This window comes from Amphiprion ocellaris, chromosome 22 (genome assembly GCF_022539595.1).
Source record: "Amphiprion ocellaris isolate individual 3 ecotype Okinawa chromosome 22, ASM2253959v1, whole genome shotgun sequence".
NCBI lineage: Eukaryota > Metazoa > Chordata > Actinopteri > Pomacentridae > Amphiprion > Amphiprion ocellaris.
In genome coordinates, this window is record NC_072787.1 from 25,569,079 (window position 1) to 25,592,692 (window position 23,614).

At 40.5% G+C, this 23,614-nt stretch overlaps 1 protein-coding gene across 6 annotated transcripts in view; it reads right to left on the reverse strand.

Annotated features, from left to right (window-relative positions):
- Positions 1-23,614, reverse strand: part of LOC111565276 (dipeptidyl aminopeptidase-like protein 6) — a 315,168-nt gene that overhangs the window by 130,321 nt on the left and 161,233 nt on the right. Inside the window, exon 1 of one of the 6 annotated variants that reach the window (XM_055007118.1) lies at positions 21,079-21,374. The exons of the other annotated variants lie outside the window; for them this stretch is intronic. Within the exon in view, the coding sequence (XP_054863093.1) occupies positions 21,079-21,135 (57 nt within the window). The 5' untranslated portion in view covers positions 21,136-21,374. Of the gene's footprint in view, positions 1-21,078; positions 21,375-23,614 lie in introns of those variants that run through there. 6 annotated transcript variants of the gene reach the window in all.

A 23,614-nucleotide genomic window follows, 5' to 3' on the forward strand; every position in this document is an offset into this window, starting at 1 on the left:
AGCGAGAGGAGAGAAATGTGTGCACTTGGCTTAGAGTGTGCATCAAATCTGAACCGAGACAAAGAGCCGGCAGTCAGTCGCTTTATAATGAGGAAAACGTGTCCATCAATAAATAAAGGGGTGCTTACACTCCTACAGGTTCTGAGGATGTTTTAATATGGGGTCGTCTCATCAGAAAAAAACTATTTTGTTGTTTGTGAGTTAGATCCAGCTCTCATTACTCTGCCATGCAGTGCTCAAGCTGGGAGGTGATTGTCCTAGCTTAGCATTAACGAAAGAACCAGACTTTCAGTGGAGGTCACGTTGTAGGCACTTTTTGATGTACAGTTTGCACCTGAATCTAGCACTTGTGTGATGACAACCTGAGCTAAAGCTTCATACTTAATGCACATAAACGAAAGCGGTAGTGTTTTCTGGAAAGCTCCTAAGTAGGATACGTCTATTTGGATGGCACATAGAGTCAATTCTTTGTTACTTACGTGACAACTCTTCAGAAAATGTAACTTAAACTCAAAATATCTGTGATTGACTCATATGACGTTCCGTTTACTGTAAGATACAAACAGTATATTCATATGCTGCACTCCTTGCACATCTATTATTGGTATTACATACTTTCAGTACATAATTTCCTATAATCTGTATTATCTATTAAAATACAGGCCATGAGATGTGATCAGAAAGTTCCTGGACTGCTCATTTTGTGCATATATAGGAGCAAGAAATGGTCTTGCACATGCAACAGAGGCAATAAGTATCTGTCAGGAGTCAGGATTCAACAATCGAACCTGTGACACATACATTGTTGTGACCATTAGCAGGTGCACATTTGGAATTTCACCATGGACCTGCAGTTTGTAAGGAACTGGCCTGCTTTGACTCCGCCTTAATGTCAACAACTGGTTACATACGTTGAGTATACGGCTACAACTCAGAGACCAACCTCTGAGAAGAACCGATCTCTTACTCTGTTCCACCGCCTGAAGCCTGATGCAGTAATACTGTACTGTAGCATCGAAAATCTGTACTCTAGCATCAAAAATCTATTTTTAGAAAGCTAAGAGTTACTTGTCATCGGTTTGGTGCGACTCTTCCCCTCTTCTCCTCCTTTACTACAATAAACAGACTAGCAGAAGGTTAGAAGAAAACTGCGAGAGAGGTCATGAATTAAAAGGTGGCGGTTAAAGCAGAAAATCCAGTGAGAGAGTCTGGGATGGAGTTTTTGCACACAGCGTTCAATTACACCGAAGTCAGCGGGGACTGGACGTACCCATGCATACTGCCGTTGTCAATAAGCAAAGAAAAAAATAGTTAACAAGATTTTTGTTCATGCAGAATGCCTCTTGCACTGGAGTCAATAGTGTATGTTAATTACTTGAGGGTAAAGCTATCGATGGTGTTTTGTCAATTTGTCATCTAATTATGCCAGACTGCAATGCGCTGCTCAAACTTACAGCAGTGGAGCTGTAATTAAACAGAGCTATGCTGATTTGCTAGAAGTTACTGCTAAACCTATTTGGGTTGTGGCCACATTTTGGCTTATTCACGAATAATTGTTAGAGCCAAATAGTAATGTACTAGTTTTAATGGTAAACAAAACTTCATATCTTTGTTTTATGTAAGATTCCTTCTTATATTAAGCAAAAATTGCTAAACTGGGAAGATGTTGCTGTCAGATGTGATCCATATACTTGTTTAAACTGCTCCTCCGGCAAACCAAACTGAAGTTGAAGAACAGTATCGCCTACAGTAAACCTCGATGACGTTGATTAGCAGGAAGTTGTAGAGGATCGAACTGTCTGACACCTTTAAGCACCACTGTGACACGGCCGTCTCAACTGAAATGACAAAAATATAAACTTTCAAATCCACTCGCGAGCACACAGATTATCTAAGTGCTTATTGGTGAAACGTCAACCGGTTGTCAAAGTAAGTATTTCGCCACTCACAAAAGACACCATCAATCTTGTGATGACGGATTACGCCTCTGCAAGATAGCCGGTACAGAGGTACACAATGAACATTAAAGGGATTATATCGAGACAAAAAGGCGCTTTAAACGGAATAATGCATTATTGTTGTCTAGGTCTATGAAGTAAGCAGCATTTAAAATGACAAAATTGAAGAAGAACTGTGGAGTAGGATAAAGTGAAGATGTTGGCTGCCAATTTAAAGACCCGCTTTACTGAAAATTGAGTTGTTTCTATTTACATTGTTAGCATGTCCATATAGTTGTTTTTAAATGCTTGGAGACACATAATAATAAGCAGACAACAACATAGCTGAGGTTTTCCACCTTGAAGTTGTGTGTCAAAAACATGGATTCAGGCAGTGACATGCAACAAACCCAAGGAAACAAGTCTGTCCACTTACAGCATTTTAGTTCGGGGGCCACATTCAGCCCAATTTGATCTCAAGTGAGCCATACCAGTTAAATCAGAGCATAATACGCTATAAATAATGACAACTCCACATTTTTCCTTTGCTTTAGTGCAAAAATGTTGACATTTAAGGAATTATTTTTTTACAAAACATTATGAACAACCTGAAATTTCTTTAAAAAATAAATTCAATTTCAACACCATGCTTCAGTTTATCATTTACACATTACAACTTTCAGATCACAGAGAATATAAAGAAACAAAACATTTAGTCATCTCTATCTTTAGTGTCTGGAAATGAATGATACAGTATTTACTTTATGATCAAAGTGACAAAAATTACATAGATCACAAACAAAAAATGACAAAAGCAAGAAACAAAATGACAAAAAAATAGACAAACAACACAAGCGAGACAAAAAAACACAAAACGACAAAAATTGTGCTCAAAACGAATAAAGCAAAACACAAAATGACAAAAATAAGACAAAAAACACAAGCGAGAAAAAAGGAAACACAAAATGACAAAAACGAGAAACAAAATGACAAAAACATGACAAAAGTCATGACAAAAAACCAAAAACAAGACAAAATATGATAAAAATGAGACACAAAATGACAAAACAACAATGAACGATCTAGTATTTTATTTTATGATCAAAACAACTTGTCATGATCTCGAAATTATTTTAAATTTACAGTTTTAAAAATTTACAATTTGCAGTTAATGACTTCTCTGTAATTTTTACACTTTACAAAGTTGGGCCAGATTGGACCCTCCGGAGGCCTGGTTTTGACCCATGGGCCGCATGTTTTACACCCCTCACTTACTGAATAGAAGCTTTTGTATCAGAGAGAATTGGTTTCTGGCTCAAACATGTAGGGCCGAATTACATTCTGCTGTGAGGAGTCTTCAGTGAGCTGGTGTGCTTGAGCTGCAAGCAATTTTACTGCACAAACATGAGTTTTTATGGGTTTAATCAATGACCAGAAAGGGGCTTTAATGATTACACGGCCACCTGACATATTCTTGGAGTAAGTGCAGCACATTTTCTGATTTACTCTGCCACAAATTCGGTCATTATCTCGAATGAAAAAGCTTTTTCTAAACTCCATTAACTTGTTCAACCACCCAGCCCACAAACGGTTTTCAAAATCAATGTTGCCCCCACGTGAGGAGAGTACAGCAGCTCAGAATTACTCACATCAGGCAGCCGAGGAGACGTATCTTTCCCCGTCCACGCTCTGGTTCATGTGGACAATACGCCCCGATTCATTGTCAGGGTCATACGAGTGAAATTAAACAAAGTGGTAGCCTGTCACTTTATCACGTTACCTAAAATGCCAGTGAGAAAATGCCTCTGAGAGGGAAACAGTTGTGTTGTGTGTCTATTCCAGAACATTTCGTCTGAGAAAATATACCCAAACACAGACAAATGCTGTTTCTCGAGTACATTTGTTCAGAATTAAAGAGCTTTCAACATCAATTTTAAGTCTGAACTTGCCTCAAACAAACAGAAACTAAAGATTTTGTGCCATCTTTCCTATACTCCGAAGGATTCAACATCCCTCTTGAAGACAAAGAGCTGTAATCTCTTTATGCGAGCTAAGAAAAAGGACAGCCTGACAGATTCCCAGGGCATCAGCTACCGAGGGGACGGCTTCAGAAAAGGCCCGAGCCATTTATGCATTTTTTAAAGGGAGCAAAGCAAAGTCTCCTAAAATAAAATTTGGTAACTTAATCTCCAAGACGTACTGTAGGGGGAATGAGGGGCGCCTTGAAATCTGATCTTCTCCTGGATGGCTGGCAGCCGGAGACCAAATATAGGCCCAGTGCTTCGCTCGTAATTGGGAGCTTTATTGATTTCCGGGCCTGTCGTCACGCCTGAGGTGACCTTTTGTTTGAGAATAATTGCTCTATTAGAGGGTTTATTCAGGCACCTGCTGGGTATCTCAGACACTATTATTGTCCAATAAGAATCCCCAGGCAGTAAAGTAGTGACCCTCTGCTGATATGTGGGCTGGACGGAGGGAATCTGACTTTCTGCACTGCAGGGGCTTATCATCAAATGAGAAAACAGGGCCGGCTGGGTACATTTTGGGGGTTAACGTGGGCTGTAATACAGCTGGGAAGCTTGATAAGGTTAAAACATATATTGTTTCCCCTGCATAGCTTTGGTTCCAAGAAGACCAAGCACGAAATATCACAGAATTACACTACTGTTCAAAAGTCTGGGGTCACCCAGACAATTTCATGTTTTCCATGAAAACTCACACTTTTATTCATGTGCTAACATAATTGCACGAGGGTTTTCTAATCATCAATGAGCTTTTCAACACCATTAGCTAACACAATGTAGCATTAGAACACAGGAGTGATGGTTGCTGGAATCAGCAGTTTCCAGCTACAATAGTCATTTACCACATTAACAATGTCTAGACGGTATTTCTGATTCATTTAATGGTATCTTAAGGACAAGGAAAAAATAAGGACATTTCTAAGTGACCCCAAACCTTTGAACGGTAGTGTATGTGTTTAATCACGTAGCAGGCACATGAAAAACAAAAAAAGGTCTTGTTTGACTTCCGATGGATGATATCTTAAAAAAAATTTGTGGTCCCCAGTGGTTGATTTATAGCAGGATCGCAATCATGTGATCATCAGCAGGCTGGTGACGTAGTGTTCATTTGTACTCATGGTTACAGTGACGCCATGCCGATATCTCACAATGATACAGAAATTTTAAACAAATCCGTGGATCCAGACTATAAGCTGCATCACTACCAAAATCTAATCACTTGGTCCTTGTGTCATTTCTCACCTTCCCTGAAAATCTCATCCAAATCCGTTAGTCCATTTTTGAGTGATGTTGTGAACAGACAGACAGACAGACAAACCAACGCTGACTGTCACATAGCCACATCCCTTGGCGGAGGTACAAATGCTTTTCTGGACTGTTTTTATGTTGTTGATATCTGGACAAAAGCATAAAATTTTGATCTTGGAAGTTTGGAGGCCAGGTCAACACTTTGAGCTCTTGGTCTGGTTTCTCGAGCAGTTTCAATTTTTGAGTAATGTTACGAACAGACAGACAGACAGACAAACCAACACCAATCATCACATAACCCCGCCATGCTCCTTGGTGGGGTCATAGCCTTCATTGTTGCTATGAAATATCCAAACTTCTGCACCGGTTCTCCGCAGCTTTAAATATCAAAAGACTGCGCTTCTAGTGCTTCTCTACCAAGCGGCGCGACATTAAAATGTAGCTCGTGTTGTTTGAGGGCTTCATCCCAAGTGTGATCAGCACAAGGTTAGAGAGGTTTTACCAGGGAAACTTTCTCAGGCCGAGCTGAGCCTTCTGGGTGGTTCGGCCGAAGCTCAGTGGCCCCTCGACCTTGAGAGAGCTCTGAGAAAACTTTTAGTCAACAGAAAGTCAATAATTAAAAACAGAGCAAAAAGAATTCTGGCTTTCTTACCATGACTACTCTTTATTTATACATTTTGGCATGGGCCAAAGGGCAAAAAAAAAAAAAAAAAAAGAAGTTTGAAAATGCAGAGACTACAAAATGTGTGTGACATTGCAGATTGTACAAGTGTGCTTCTAAATAAAACACCATTCAGCAGACCCAAAGAAGAGCTTGCACCACTACAACGGTGGTGGTACATCTGTGGCTACACCTGATTTAGAATTCTGTCCATGATTTTGGGTGTTAAATATGAGAATTCAATTATTTAGTCCTCCATTTTTTCATATGAACTATGTAGCAAATCGATTTCCACCAGTCTCTGTGATGTTTTTGCTCACATTAACACAGTCAGAAGCTACAGAGTCGTGGAATCTGAATTGTAGCTTAGTTTAATTGCGAACAAATTTGCCAAAAAATTAGATAAGCATAAGAAATCAGCCTCTAATAGTACATTTTTTTCTTCTGAATTGCACCTTAAACACTAAGTACGATGTGCAAATGAAAGAAGCGCAAAGAAATAACTGACAGGAACTTTTCAATTAATTTTCCACATTCAGTAATGACAAGTTATAAGAAACGTTGATGATTGAATTTTGGCAGGGCTGTCCTTGGAAAGTTAGAAATGTCACTATTATTTAGACTCCTTTTGAAACAACACTTCCACCTCTACCTCAGGTTTCAGCTTTTTTCACCAGTTCAACTCCAGCACGTCAGGATTTTTTAACAAATTTTCAAAATCCAAAGCTTTTCTATACTCAAATTCCCAGACTTCTTCCAAATTCCAAATAAGCAGACGTTTATTATGTACGTACATGGTTTTAGAATCCAACTGTTCTTGTCTATGTTACATTCTAAACGTGTATGTTTTTTTGTTGCAAAGTAACTACCACAAGATTATAGCTTTAGTTAGTGCATGGACATTAATCAATGGAAAATCTAGACATGCTCAAAGCACAGCATTTTATTCAAGCTGCAATGCAAAAACAGTAAGCAACGAGAAGAGCAACAATAATTGTGGCCAAATAGGTATAATTTTCCTTTAACATTGTGAATAAATCATATCATCTTATTGTTATCTTTGTAGTTTTCATCTCTTTTATAAATAAGAGCCAAAAAGTTTTTTAAAAAATGTATTTTTTTTTCTTCATAGCACCTGTTCAGTCTTGTTTATCAGCTGTGTCCATGGAAACAGCAATAACAGCAGCCACAAAGGTCCTGTTTCCTGGCACAGATAAGATAAGCTCCATATTTGGTTATTTTTCACATTACATATATATGCAATCCAAAAATATATTGTCGCATTAGTTTCTACCTACTCTGGTCACACATGTCCAGATTTGGTGCAGCTGTTAGGTTCATCTCTGCATTGGAATGTGTGTTCAATCTTTCTTTTTATTGTTTCAAGCTTGTTATGGCACATTTTGGCCGTACTGGCTGCCTGCTGCAAATACACATGAACGGCACTGATTGTATTATCAAATTAGTTTTCGAATTTCAGTGTATAGTTCCAAAATAGTCTGGAAAAGTCAAATGTTTTTCAAAAACTGACTATTCTATGGGGGAAAAAAGCGGAAATTACCAGAATCTAAAATGCTGGCATGTTGTCACAGGACTTTTATTTTCAGATTTTTTTTTTAGCAAATTCACTAGTTAACTTTGCTAGAATATTAAAAAATATATAAATCACTCCGTTGTTTGTAACTTGTCATTGAAGTATTGTCCCTGTGCATTTTTGTAAGCTCTTATTTTTTGTTTTTTATCCAGGGGGCTGCTCTAGTTACAGTTACATTCTATATTTTGATTCATAATAATTTTTATGTTACGAGTAGTTTTTTTGGCTGGAAATGACAAAAACAAAGGACAGGAAACAGTCAGACATTGTGTTAGAGGTGTTTGTGATACATTTGAACTAATTCTATGTTGTTTTTTACACTCATTCTAAAAATATCATGTTCCAATTTATCCATTCTCTCCCTAATTTTTTTGTATTTTTTAAGAAAATCCATCTCCAATCCTGTTCCACAATGACCCCGGTGATTTTCACCATGTTCTAGAGTGTTCTAATACACTATAAATTTCGATCAGCTGCTGCAATAGGTCTCTTTTGAGTTATTTGTCAATCGAAACTCATTATTGAACCAAAAAAGCTCAGTGACCTTGCTGTTAGAATCAATCGCTGAGAGACAGTTGCTCATCATGGTTGCTCGCAAGACAAGGAAAGGCTGTGAAATGCCAGCGGTCCCAATGCAAAGCATGAACAAAAAGAACAAGGAGTTTCACATGTTAGAAGAAATCTCAGTGGGCGTGGAGGGAAGCCAGTAGTGATCCCTACACTGGTGAGAATGGTGCAGCGCCAGAGGCCAAGAGGAATCCAAGGATCACCAGCAGAGTCACAGTGGTGAATCAATTTTTGGATCAACATCTCAAAGGAGACACTCCAGCAGACACCATACATGGTTAGACATCATGGATATTCACTAAATCTTCCAAAATAGGATCACAAACCCCGACTATCCCTTGCAAAAGACTATTATTGTCAGAAGAAATCTTTTGCTCGAACAAAAATTCACTAAAAATCTAAATTCGGCAGAGGTATGAACAATCTGGAGCTAAAATTTAAGTCATAACGAATATTAATATACTTTAAATTTGAATCAAATTGTATTTCTGAATCTATGGAGATGTAAAATGGGAATAAAACTTTTTCAGACTGAAGGTTGAATGGCCTTTCAGTGCAACCTTAGCGACAACATCAATAAGACTTTCAATGTGTCTGCTCTCCTTTTAAACGTCCTCCCTTCGCCTTGTGTAGGTGATATGAAAAGCTAGTTGAAGCCTTTCATCCTATTACTCTCTGTGCCGTAAAACACCAAGACAGGATGTGTGCATCCTGTCTTCGCTCTGTAAAAAAAAAAAAAAAAAAAAAGAGAGAAGATGAAATTGTTGGCATTTGACTATTGTGTTTGACTCAAACTTGGAAACCTGCTTGTCACAGATAGCTTTGAAGCCATGCTGCCGGGGCCAAAGGGAAACAGACTGATGAACGAGGAGGTGAACGTTCGTCACTGTGGTCCAGACGTCACATTCCCCCTCTGAGTTGCGAAAATTGTCATGCTCTACGTTGCCTCTGGCACCGCAACCCAGAATGATATTGTTAAATCTTGACATAAACAGTTATGACTCACGCTGCTGTGCTCTTCTTGCTCGCTCGGTTCGTTAAGAGCCACAAAGGCAATTTTTTTAACACAAGCTCGTAACCATGCAGCTTTGGTCACACTAAATACATACAAACACCCATTCAGCACCGCGAGAAACATGAATTAAAGAGTCGTGATTTTAGAGCTCCATTGAAAATCGTTGACATGGCCTCTTTGTGCGTCCAGTCATTGCAAGCGCAATGGGGGGAAAAGCAACTGTTCAGTGGTCTTAATGCACTAATGCTCTCTAATACATTCGCTTGCCACAAAGCAGACATGGGCATAAAGGTTCTCAGTGTGATGACATTGATTTTCAACATGTTATTTTGTTCCCCATTGGCAAAAACACATCAGAGAAGCTGTAAGATTCTTTTCATTTACTGAAACCATTTGCTCTCTCGCAAGAACACGGCCCCAATCCAGATCTTACAACACGAGAACACATGTTGTCATGTTACATCCACAACATAAAAACTAAAGAAGCCCACGGTAGCTGATTGTAGCCTTTCTGAGCAATGAGTTGTCCTTACTGCTTCAAATACACCTGACAGAAACACCCACTGTGGTTTACAAATTTAAATATTTACCATAAACGCAGCCTTATTGTTCACACTGTGAGAGACAAAGTTACAAAATGGGAACTGGCAAGGATAGGTTTTCCATCCATTGTTTTTTAATAAAGGTTGGAACAAAAGATAATTGGAAAAGAGAAAGAATAGAAAAAATAAAACATATGATTGGTTATGAGCACTGAAAAAAGTTGTTCAACTTTGGTTGGTAGAGCATCTGTTAGGGGTCAATATTGTCAGTTTCCATGACAAGGACTTGTAGCCATTAGCTTTTTAGAAATAGCCTGAAACAACAATAAAACTGAACCCTCAATTGACACAAACGTAAACTTCAAAGAAAGTTTCCCAAACTCAACCATAATCTAATGTTTAAAAAAGAATTAACCTAATTTACCGTTGGTTGAAAGACATCAACCTAGTGGTAATTACAACCAGCCAACCAATCAATCAATCAATCAATCCACCCATCCATCCTTCAACACATTAACCAACAACCAACTAACCAACCAACACATGAATCAACCAACCAAGCAACGAAGACACCAACAAATTCATCAATCAACCAACCAGCAAATCAATTAATCAACCAGTAAATCAATTAACCAACCAACGAAGCAACCAACAAATGGATCAATAAACCAACCAATTAATCAACCAACCAAGCAACAGACTAATCAACCAATTAATAAATCAGACTTTATTTATATTGCCCTTTTCACACAAATGAAATGTAACAGTGTTATACAGATGAGAGGAATAAAAATGTAATAAAACAACACAAAACGATGGACTAGTAAACTAAAATATGCACATAAGTGAATAAATCGCTAAAAACTATAAGGTCTAAGAAGAGTAATAACGAAACAAAACTCATCAAATCAATGTGTAAAGAGGCAAATCAATGAACAAAAATATTCTAAGAGGAGTAATAAATAAAATATGTCAAATCAATCAAAAGCTTTTTGCATGTTTAGCTGCGAAATTCTTTTTTTTTTAGTTTCGGAACATGTGCATATTGTGTTTTTTTACACACTATAAGACATAATGACTGCAATTTGTAGTCAGTGCTACAGCTGAGAATTTCTACCTTGAAACATCTTTGAATCGATGACTGGTTTCACAGTTTTCTATGTACCAAACTTTAGGAACTATGCTGTTATGGAATGTAATGTAGTTTTACAGTGTTGGAGCAGAGTAGTAGGTGAGCTGGTGTGCTCAAGCTGTAGCAAATGGGGGTAGATCTGCACATTCTAGGGGAAGCAAGGTATGAAAGGGTTATTTTCATGGATAAAAAGACCACTAAGGATGTAATTCTGATGAGCAGAGTTGAGTTTCTCGGGATTTAATTAATCACTGAGTGGAATTTTAATGCATATGCAGTGTAAAACTGTAAAACCTAACCTCAGGCTGAAGTTAACACAATTTTACAACAAGAAAATGCATTTCATTTAGGAAAAGGAAACAGATAATCACTTTGCTAACCTTGAAAGCTGACGAGTCTAATCAGCATTAACTGGTTCAGGGGATCAATACCTCTCTATTCAAGTATTTAATTATGGCAACTGTTGACCTTTAACAAACTTTGTCTGCTCTCTGCATGCAAGTGTTTTGTTTGCTCTTTGAAATTCAAGGTCCTTTTCCAACTCCACATCCACAAATTTTCACTTTAATGTCATAATTACACATGAAAGAACCTTTAAGATGGAGATGAAACGTTAAAAAAAGAAAGTGTTAGAATGAGCACCCAAAGGTCTAAGAGGCCAATAACTTCAAAAAGCAAGTCTTGGTGGAACCATTCGAGCCGAACAATTACTGTAAATTTTGATATCTTACTGGCCTGAAGCCAACTCAAGGGTCAGTGACAAGTGATAATGAATGAGTGATAAAAACTCACTGCAGAGCTTTAAGCTTCATTCAGACCAAAAGATTACCCAGGAGTGTAGTTTTTTTCTTCTTCTTCTACTTCTGTGTAAAGATAGCAAATGACTGAGTGGGGGAGAGCCTGCATTTCACTGATATAACCAGGGGTAGAGCATATAATTCGAAAGGCAATTGACAGCACCCTGAGGATCACCCATAATAAACTCCAGAGTGCAAACCCAGGGACTGTGTGGACCTTTAATCTCCAAAATGGTAAAGAAGGAAGATTCAATCATGCTGTGTAACTGCCACTTAGCAGCTTTTAGTTTCTCTGCTTGGTCATATAACGCAGATGAACGATAAATCTTGTCAAGGCCGTTGCTTAAGCGGGGTATTTTTTTAAGGATAGATTTCACTAACAAACAAGCCACGGATTAGCAGGAAAAGCTGTGATTTTATAATCGACTTGTCTGCATGCATATCATATTCCATCAAGCTATAAATTGAAATTCAAGGGGACTGAATAGATGATGGAAAACACTTTAAAATGTGTGTGGGACTGACTTTCTATAGCAATTAGCACCCTGCATGGAATGCCAATTCCAGCAAAGTGCCAGTGTACCACATTTTCATATCAGGAGAACAATAGCCAAATCAAAGAAAGTCCCCAATCACGCTTCCTGCGGCGTTTGATGTTCAGAACAAAGTTGGAAAGCTTATTTTGCCGGAAGACTCTGAAATTAAGGGCCGCATGTTCATTTGCCAGAATGAGACACAGATCGGCTGAGCGTTTGATTCAATTTCAGTGGCTGGTTAACAAAGAGGGGGAAAAGCATAAACAAGACGGCAACACAATTAATGACCAGTATCCTTTTACACCCCTCACTTTGTCTGTTTTAATTTGTGTGTGTGTTTTCATTGTGGGGGGAAAAAAAGCTGCATATTGAGCCACAGCATCTCCATAGAAACTACCGCTGGGTGTTTAGAGTGCGCCCAGCAAATGTCATGATGAAAGTCACTATTTCAGGCATGAGCACTAAACACCACTCAGGAGACACATAATGGCTGCCAATATTTTTGAGCGTGGAGAATCAGCGGGGTGTTGACACGGCCGCCTCTGCGGGACGCAAGCCAGCAGATATAGGCAATCCAGGGCCGGAACTGACAACACAGGCAGATGACAGGGACGCCCGCTTTTCAAGTAGAGAAAGATGATGTTGCATCAGGCCGCCTACTTTCACGCTCCCGTCACTATAATGTGATGTGCTGTCACATTAAAAAAAATCCTCGAGTTGGTCAATTTGAAGCACCATCAGTATTCCCCCAGCGGCGAGAATTATTGCAGCCATAACAATAACACTAAAGGTTCGGGGCGATAAATGTCAGCATGAACACTGGTTGGAACGCTGGCCCCGGCTTTGAAGCTCATTTCTCTAGGTCTGTGCCTGGCTGAGCACCCAGATGCCAAGATTTGGGCAAAGCCTTTAGCCTCCTGCAGGCTACTGAGTGGCTCTATGTGCAGCCAATTTGGATCACTAAAGAAAGGGAGGATTTATTCAATAGTAGCTATTGAAAACACAGCAAAAAGCGGGGTTTTTGACCAACTGTACCAGACATTAAGGGAGCTTAAATTAGAAAAAACTAATGACAATCCAACCACACATCACTTTGAGCCGTCACACGGTGGCACAAACAACCCCTGGCAGCATGTCCATTGAAGCCGGAGCTTCTCCTAATTCGTATCTGAGACCCTGCAGGCAATTACCTGCTTATCGTTCGTGACTGGCGCTTGCTCTCCTGAACATTTGTCACAGACATCGGAGCAAGAGATTATGGGGAAATAAAACACATTATTGGCTAAAGCTTTGTTGTGTCATTTGAGCAGAGAAAAAAAATAAGTTCCTCAACTTAGAAGAAAGTTTCCCAAACTCAACCATAATCTAACATTAAAAAAAAAAAAAAGAAAAAAAAAATCAACAAAGAGTAATTTAGTCTTAGGTTGAAAGACATCAACCTCATACTAAACTACAACCAGCAAACCAACCAACACATTAATCAACTAAACCAACCAACCAACACATTAATCAATCAACCAAACCAACCAACACATTAATCAACCAACCAAACCAACCAACACAATAATCAACCAACCAAACCAACCAACACAATAATCAACCAAACCAACCAACCAACAAATTCACCAACCAACCAACCAACAAATGGTGGTGAGAATTATTGCAGCCATAACAATAACACTAAAGGTTCGGGGCGATAAATGTCAGCAGGAACACTGGTTGGAACACTGGCCCCGGCTTTGAAGCTCATTCCTCTAGGTCTGTGCCTGGCTGAGCACCCAATGTTCAGCCAATTTGGATCATTGAAAGAAGGGAGGATTTATTCAGTGGTAGCTATTGAAAACAAAGCAAAAAGAGGGTTTTTAACCAACTGTACCAGACATTAAGGGAGCTTAAATAAGACAAAACTAATGACAATCCAACCTCACATCACGTTGAGCCGTCACACGGTGGCACAAACAACCCCTGGCAGCATGTCCATTGAAGCCGGAGCTTCTCCTAATTCGTATCTGAGCCCCTGCAGGCAATTACCTGCTTATCGTTCGTGACTGGCGCTCGCCCTCCTGAATGTTTGTCACCGATGTAACGGAAGGTGGCGCCGGAGACGACAGCGGTGCCCATGGAAAACGCTCAACGTTTCAATTAGAGGCTCGGCGGGAACATGGCGGCTCCTGATCGCCTTCCTGCTCGGCGGCTCTGGGCTCTCCTCCACCCCACCACTAATTACAGCGGGTCGATAAGGCCAGAAAACACAGCTCGAACGGACTGAGGCGAGGCAGATAAACACGAACGCAGACAAGAATACAAAGAAGTATTAACTTACACACTGATCCACACACACACAGATACAGGCTGATACACTGCTGACAGTCTAAAGCATGATTAATCCCGCTTCTCTTGCCATTTTCCACTCTGCATACAAAGCGTGCCTGCAACCACAGAAAAAAGACATTTCCTCCTGTTCATCTTACAAAAGAATACACATAAATTACTCTAAATGCAACTCATTCGCCTTTTTAATATGCTTTTCACTTGAAACAAGCAGGAGAGGAAGGAAAAACCTCATCAAGTTGTTTCGTTTAAGGAAATATGATCAGTCGGGTTGATGAAAGAAGCATTGCTTAATGGAATGTATACACATATTCTGCGCTGACTCCTTAGAGACACAATTAGGATGCAACAAAAGAAGCCAACAGGTTTTTTTTTGTCGTTGTTTTTTCTGACAGAAAAAGAAGGAAAAAACTGCTGACCTTTACCTAAATTAGGCACTTTTACACACTATTTGGAAACTCCTCCTGAGGTGTTTTGGGAAAAACCTCACACAAACACCTGGTGTCGACACCAACCATTACCGAGATGGAGGACTGTCATGACATTTAGTTTGACCGTTGCTCCAAACACTGAATATTTATTGCTGTATTAAAGTGCTCCCCTGCTCCCCTCCTCCCCTGGTTTATAAGCCATTTCGGCAAAGAACATTTAAATCATGACAACAATCATGACAGATCGCTGTGGTGGCTGCCTGGTCGTTCTCGCCTCTAATCTCCACTTCAGACTCCAGCACCACGGCTCAATTGTACATAATTGCCCTGAAGATGAACTATGGCACAAACATTAGGGGCATCCAATTCTCCTCTAAATCCATCTTCCATACCCTCTTATCAGTCAAGGGCACTCTGCAAACAGGAGGCCGATTATCTATTAGCAAAAAAGTGAATCATCTTGTCACTCTTTGCTTTTTCCACATCTATTCCGGCCACTCTGCTTATCTCTCTCATTAAAAACAAGGCTATGTTTTTTAAAAAAAAGGTGTTGAGCAAGCAAAGACCTAACACTTAACGTCAAGCCCTGGTGCAGTTGGGTGGCTTCGAATGAAATCTGCGCATCTCCTGAAGGAATGCTGTGGAGTAAAGTCGACCTGAGTTGAAAGCAACGTCGTTAGAACCTGGCAAATGAAGCAAAAAAGGCACATTATGCAGAGAATATACGGCGAGGAGTTCAGTGGGACCTCATGCATATGAAAAATCGCCTCCTGGGAGGTGGATAAAGGTTGTTTTTTCGCACTCTGCATGCACTTGTAAACAGAACTTTTCACACTGGGGGGGGGGAGCAGGGAGGTGGTCCAAGCTTGGCGACTGACAGAGCTGGATAGCTGTGGCCAGCATAGCACCAGCTGTCTGAGCTGCTTTCTATTCTCTGGCTAGCAAGATGAGCACTCATAGGACAATACATTCACGCAGCTGATTGAAAGAAAGCCCACCAGTGCCATCGATTTCTGCATGGAAACCACTTCTCCTTTGTTTCCAATCTGTCACAGAAGGTTGCATAAAAGCAGAAGAATACAGCTAATAAGCTACACGAGGATCATGCATTGTGAAATTCTTTGGAATTCATCCACAGATCACAGTGAATTTATTGAAATTCATTTAATCTGCTGTGATATTTTACCATTTTCTGAGAAGCTGAGCAAATCGGAATTCTCTACAACAGGGGTGTCAAAGTCATTTTAGTTCAGGGGCCACATGTAGCCCGATTTGATCTCAAGTGACCAGGAAAATCACAGCATAATAACCTATAAATAGCTACAACTTAAAAAGTTTCCCTTTGTTTTAGTGCAAAAACATACATTCTGAAAATGTTCACATTTAATGAACTATCTTTTACAAAACATTATGAACAACCTGAAATTTCTTAAGACAAATAAGTGAATTTTCAACAATACATTATGCCTCAGTTTAGCAATTACAGATCACAAAGTGTCCACAAAGGCACAAAACATTTAGTCACAGGTATCTGGAACTGAACAATATAGCATTTTATTTTATGATTTAAAAATTACCTGTCATGATCTAGAAATCATTTTAAGTTTCCATCCCCCTGCCTTCGAAATGTGTAAAATACGTACGTAAAAACGCAGGAAAGTTGTGGCGGTGCAGAGGACAAATTTAAAATCAGTTACGTTTACTGAAAAAATGCAGGTTAAGGGTTAGTTAAGGGTTAATTGCTCTGTAAGTTTTTGCCTCCGCCAAGGAACGTGGCGGAATTCAGTGACGATTGTCTGTCCATCTGTTGTTCTGTCTGTCAGCAACATTACTCAAAAACTGACTAACAGATTTGAATGAAATTTTCAGAGAAGGTCAGAAATGACACAAGGACCAAGTGATTAGATTCTGGCAGTGATGCGGCTTATAGTCTGGATCCACTGATTTGTTAAAGATTTCTGTATCATTGCTAGATAGCGGCACGGCATCACTGTAACCATGACAACAAGTGAACATTACATCAGCTGCCTGCTGACGGTCACATGATTGTGATCCTACTACAAATCGACCGATGTGGACTTATCCGTTGGAAACCAAACAAGGAACAATTGATTAAATGGATTTGGAGGTGATGCAAAGTGTCATTTTATACACAGCTGTATCACTTGGTTAAAACAGCACTGAATCTCCATCAAATCTGCAGCAGTGCTTTGCTACCGTCCACACTCTGCAGGCAAAGTTTACGCAAAAAAAGCCACAGAAGCAGGTGGCATGCAGACAATCCCCCCCCCGTGGCCCCACTGTGCCTCATGTGCAACTCGCTACTTTAATCAACATCTGCTTAAGCGCTCATCACTTGAGCTCATCGTCGGCAGGCCACCGAGGCGGCAGCAAAAACAAAACACGGCTGATTAAGATCATATTTGTTTTTCCTCTCCGCGAGAAAACACGAAAAGTCAAACATCGCCGGCAATATTTACACTTCTTCGCCATCTTTAAAAGAGCGTGTTCCGTCTGAGTCCTCTTCTCTCGTCAATATTTTGACTTTCAAGTGAGCCGCTTCACATTTCATGCCTCAATTTATCAGCTGATAGCAGACGGGCTCTGTTTGAAATAAACAACATTTTTATTAACATTTGACAAAAGCGCACACCTTATTTTGAATATTAACATGACACAAATACTATCAGCCTATTAGGTTTGTATCCTCTCTCTGAGGAATCATACATATATTAATAATACTGAGCAAATGTGCAAGGGTTTTCTAGTGCACTTTTTGTCTGCAGTAGCAAACTGTGCACTGTGCTGTTTGTCAGTTTTGATTCCAGTCCTGGTCTGGCCACATGCACAGTGACATGCATCATCTGGTGCACCCAATAACACCAGTCATCCTGTCCTCACCTGCCAGCTAACAGCTCAGCGGGGTGAAAAAAAAAGCTCCTTCAGGCACATTCATGTGTCACAAAAGCAAACAGAAATAAAGCAGCGTGATCGAGCACCGGGAAAAAGCTGCAAAATCACTAAAATATGAGGCCTAGCATTCTACCTATGCTACCATTCCTCTTTTCCTTCGGCCCCTTGGATGTCTATTCTCTTCAGGAACACCCACAGGCTGCTTCGCTCAGCTGTTACTCAAGCTGCCGTAATGGCATGAGCTGAGGTTTTTGGCACTCAACCTCCCCCCTCACCCATCAACCAAACTCTTTAATGCTAGTATGAGATGCTACAAATTCAATTTTAACAGCGCAGATTTTCACTTTTCAGTGTTCGAGCCTTTAGATTGCACTACTCGCTAAGTTTTCAAAGTCTGCCAGTCACACAGAGTGTGAAGAAACTGTGGAGAGAAAAAAAGGCTGGATATTGGTTAAATGGTCAACTGATGTCTCGCCCATTAAATGTTGCGGTGCAGCGATCCTGCTTTAAAGCCGCTCTTGGCTGCAGATGGCCGTGGAGGAAACCCCAACTTGGAAAACGTGGCATCATTAAACAGAAACCAGCCTCTTTTATGAAACCAGAGGCCTCGAAAAAGACACCAAATCTGAGTGTTTGAACATCAGGCGGCCGAGTGTCGGGTTTTGCAGGCTGCCAATTGTGTCGCCGTCTTTGTAATAACCTGAAGATGTTCTGACAACGGCTTCAAATGAGTCCAAAGCAACTCCCACCTCCGCAAATGCATTACCGCCCCGGCCCCGGCTCGACCCCTCGCACCTCCAGAACCTCCACCTTGTTGCAGTAATGAGGGTTAGTGATGTGACTCTCTCTCGTGTGCTGCACCGACTTGATTACTGGCTGCTGCTGCTGCTGCTATCTCTGGTGAGCTGCCCTCTATCTCCGTCCTCTGTCCCTGGACCGTAAGCCCTGCTAGCAGACCATCAATCAGCAGGCCGCAACAGGACCTCCTGTAATCACAGCCGCTGTTTGTGTGTGTGTGTGTGTGTGTGTGTGTGTGTGTGGTGCAAACATGCGTGTCTATGTTACATGGCGGGCTTCACAACCTAATACGCTCAAAGTAATTTTTCACTTTGTTGGAGCTTCACGCCTCAGGAAAAGCCACCGACAGCGACCATTAACCATCGACTGATGTTCCGGCATCACCGGGTCTCTAATCCTCTCAGTAATTAAGAAAAAAAGGTCAGTTTTTACTGGAGCGAACTTAATTTTTCTTGCTCTCAAGTCTCGATATGAATTGATTCAAAGACGACTGCCAACGCTGAACGCAGCCGACACCGTATGCTAATAAGCCCATCAGAAGATTACAACATTTTAGTTATCGGTTGGTCTATTGATCACATTTTTTTCTGGTACAGAAATGCTGAATAGTTCATTATTCAACAAGTCAATAGTCTGCAAATGAATTAGGCCTTTTGCCACTTCTCACACAAAAATGCTGAACAGTCTCTTCCCAAATTCTCCAGTGAGGATGTGTCATGTGTTTCTTTATTGCTGCTTTTATTTAAATAGCTTTAGGTGTAACACTAGTTTCCAATCAAAAGTGATATTTAGAGGCTGTCACCTTGGAATCTTGCACAACTGCACTATTTTCCGACTTATTATGTACTTAAAAATTATTCATTTTAACATAAATCAACAGATTAGTTAGAAACATATCCTAAAATAACTCATGCAGCTCTATTTCATCTTATAAAATCAGGAAAAACTGTTTTATTAAGCCCATTAGAGCCCATGCAGGTGCCTTTAAACTGCATCTTTTGTCCACCCAACAGTCTAAATCTCAAAGATATTCACTAAAAAAGCTGCAATCCTTGGTTCTGAGAAGCTACAAGGAGCAAACTTTTTGCATTTTTTTAATTAATGACTAAAAATCTCCTGATTACATCCCATTTATCAGTCCTTTCAGCATGATCTAGCTACTTTAAAGTCCACTACTTGCTAATGTTGCTATGTAAATCCGTACAGTATGTTCGGGAGATGCAGGGTGGGACTGGTGGACCTTTCGGCTGCCTCCTAAGGTGTGATTGACAGTCTGCTGCTAAATCACAGCAGGGGAAGACTGTCTGCCTGGCAGGATAAAGCCAAGTGTCCCACCTCACCTTTTCTGTCATTTTTTTTAACACCATGCAGCGTGGCACTGACAGATGCCGCCTAAAGTTATAGTTTGCTCTGATAGACTGGGAAACATGATGTACGATTTAGAAACTTGGAAAAAGATAACCTTTTATTCTTGCACGTCGCAGGAGGCAGTAGACTGAGGATGTAACAGCAGGATACCACATAGAAACTTATTGATTTCAGTGGAAAAAAAGGCTAATAATATGAGGGTAAAACATGATGGAGTGTCAAAATCAGTCAGAGCATGTTCCTAGTGAAAGAATACCGGGTATATTGTTGAGTTTAGATGCAAAATATCACAAATAAACTGCCATTTTCACATTTTTTTTGCAAAATTGCATTGATTTCCTTTCCAATCTGGCGACTTTTAAAGATTTCTAACCCTTTTGAAAGACACAAAATTATCAGAAAATAACAGAAAATTGAATTATTGCTCAAATTCGCCTGCTCTGTGCTGTAGGAGGAGGTGTGTTATATGATAACCTTGACATTAACGCAGCACAATAGAAAATGAGCGTTTTTTTCCTGTCATGTCATGAAATATTCATATAAAAAAATGACACCAATTGTTTCGTTTTTTCCAGTCTCTATAGAGGCGGGTCAGCAGATGCTCCATCATTACTGAGTGAAGGCTGCGAAATGAAACCGAGCAGAGCCACCCCTGCACCACGCCAAAAAATGCAACAGTGTCCTCAGACGTGGAGAACTCCGGCGTGCGTCTGCAGGGGTCAGAATGAAATAAATAAATATATATATACATATATACAGCTGATATGATCTCTCCACTTTTGCACTCTTCAAGTTGGGCTAACTGGGAAGGTTTGCTGCAAGGTGAAGACGCGCGCCGGATTGGGAAAAACCTGGCGTGCGTAAAGTCGCCAAAATGCGTAAAAATTACAATAATAATAAGTATGACGGCGGTGCGTGTGAGAGAGGCTGTAAAATCCTTCAGTCGTGATGAACTGCCAGCAGCGACCGGTTCTCACTTCCAATTGACTCCGAGTGCAAACGCCTTTCACGAACGCAGGGCACCAAATTCTATTTCCCCCCTTCCTTTCAGGCACACCATTTCAAATCGGTCAGAGAAGTCACCGCAGCGAATATGACTCACTGTGGGGCCAAGCGGGATGAGAAAACAGACGGGGTGACACAGGTTAATGCCGGTATTAATAAGAGGAGAAGCTCATCGGTACCTGGTCTTGCTGTTGAGCCGCTTTCGACGGTGCGTTGCCTTCCTTCGCGGTGGTCATGATTCCCCCTCAAAAGGCTGGGGAGAAACTGTTGTTTCCCCGGCAGGAGGAAGGATGAGGAGGTGGGGGGTAAGATGCAAATGCAGAAAGAAAGATACACCGGTGCAGCAGCAGAAGCAGAATCAGAATCAGCAGCAGCAGCAGAAAAGAAGAAGTCTATTCTACTGCGCCTGTGGGTTCGCAGCGACCAAGGTGTGAAATAACAAGTGGTGGAAGGAAGCGCTGCTCGAGATGAGGGGAGCAAAAGATCCTCGGTGGAAAGAGGAGGAGGAGGAGGAGACAGCAGGGAGAGAGAGAGAGGAGGAGGAGAAACCGAGCATCTCTTCTTCTTGATGCGGGACTCTGCCATTCAATATTCCACAGGAGTGTGCGCCCACACACACACACACGCACACGCACACGCACACGCACACACACACACACACACACACACACACACACACAGATTTGGTTTGCAAGTCAGCTGGGATGCAATGTGTTGCACATGGATGTCAATTAAAAATTCAGATTAAAGTCCTGAAACTTTAATATTGAGCTGGTGTGGAGGAATGGAGCTCATAAAATATTCAAGGACGCTTTTAATCGCACTGTATCAAATGTCTGTCATAGTTTATTCACATTTCTTCATTTGCAAACAAAGCCTCGTCTCGTTAGTCCTTTCCAAAGGCAAAGTGCTGCTGGTGAAAGCACAAATCAGTGGTCTGACTTCCTCCCAGTGTTGCTGCAGCATGCAGATAGAAATGGGAATTTGCCTTCTTATTGTAATTACAGAAACAAAAACCCAATGCTTTGCTGCACTGGTGCATTAGTAATGGTAGTGAAAGTAGCTGGTAGGATTAAATACTGCACTCAGTGAAGTCATAACACTCAGAATGTTTGAAATTATGCTTCAGACATGAGCGCCTGTAAAAAGTTATGACCCAGAGGATGAAGTATCTGCAATAAAGTGAGCCTTGTTAGGACTGAGGCGAGAAAAAAAAATGCTTTTAATAAAGTTCAGCCAGTCCAAGATTGGAAAAAAGGGGGAAAAAGCCCATACTGCAGTAAAGGGAGTCTCTCATGTTGTCTACATTTCACGATAAGAAGCAAACTTCTTTTCAGCGGCTTGTTCAATTAATTACATCTGCGAGAAGTGTTGTACAATCCCTATTAAACAGCACGAAGGAAATGACTCACTTTGATTTGCTCTGAGATGTACTTAATGTTAATTAATACCTCCGTTCTCCAGTTTGACTCTTTATATTGCAGGTTTGCAACCGAATGTGCTGCAGCGTTAATTAAAATCAGGTGGCGACTGGGTGAAGTCAATTACCTCCAAATCCCAAATGAATATCTGCAGTGTTGCTACGTGTGACCAGCGGAGCACAACGGGCAGAAAAAGGCCTGCACTTCCAAACAACAACAACAAAAAAAACAAACACAGCCTCAAAGGGGAAAAAATACACTTTCAGACGCCCTTGGACGAGATATCGTTGTGTTGTTTTTGTGCCAAAATGCTGTGTTTTTTCTAATTTGCTTTCAATCACTTTGCCTTATGAGCTTTTTCTCCCAACAACTTTCAACAATCACCGGAAAATAAAAGGTTCCTCTGTGTTGGAATTGTGGAGGAAGTTATGTGAATACAAACAGAGCAGTTGTTTTTTCTAACTGAGAGAAGCGAGAGCTGAATGGCAGCCAATGTTTTCCATCCCTGCTTAGTCAAAACACCTCTACAGCTCTGCCAGTGCTGCTCCGAGGCTGCAATTTGGCACCGAGTTCCAAGCTACCAATGGTGCCAACATGTTGATGTTTAGCGGGTATGGATTTACCATATTCCCCATCTTCTTCAGGTGTGTTAGCATCCTAGTGACGCTAATTAGCACTAGATACGAATACAAGTCAAAATCTGGCATTGTGATATATCAAATCAAATCAAAACTATGCATACAGCATGTTTAAAAACAATCTGAATAAACCAAAGTGGTGCACATGTTATCAGGTATATGACATCAAGACAATATAAAACTTTAAATTTCAATCAGTAAAACTAAATAAAATAGCATAAAATGCTAAAAATGGATGGCAAATCGCAAGATCGATTAAAAATAATAATATAAACAAGAAAAGCACTGAGCACAGTACTCCTCCAAGGCTGTTCATTCCCCCATACGGCATTGTCAGAAATGCCGCATTTGTTTATTACTTATTGATGATCAGAAATTACAGCAACATAGAATGTAATATAATATAGATGTACCCACAAACAAAATGACCTAGCACTGAGCACAGGCGTGTGTTATGTTATGGTTACGTTATGTATGGATACTGAATCGTGTGACCTAAATATGTATCAGGCAGCAGGAATTGATGGGACTCAGAAACACCCCCACAATTTAATCAATTGTTCCTTGGATCATTTCCGACGGATAAGTCCCGGTAAGTCTGCAGCGGTGGATTTAAAGTAGGATCACAATCATGTGATCGTGGAAAGACAAACACA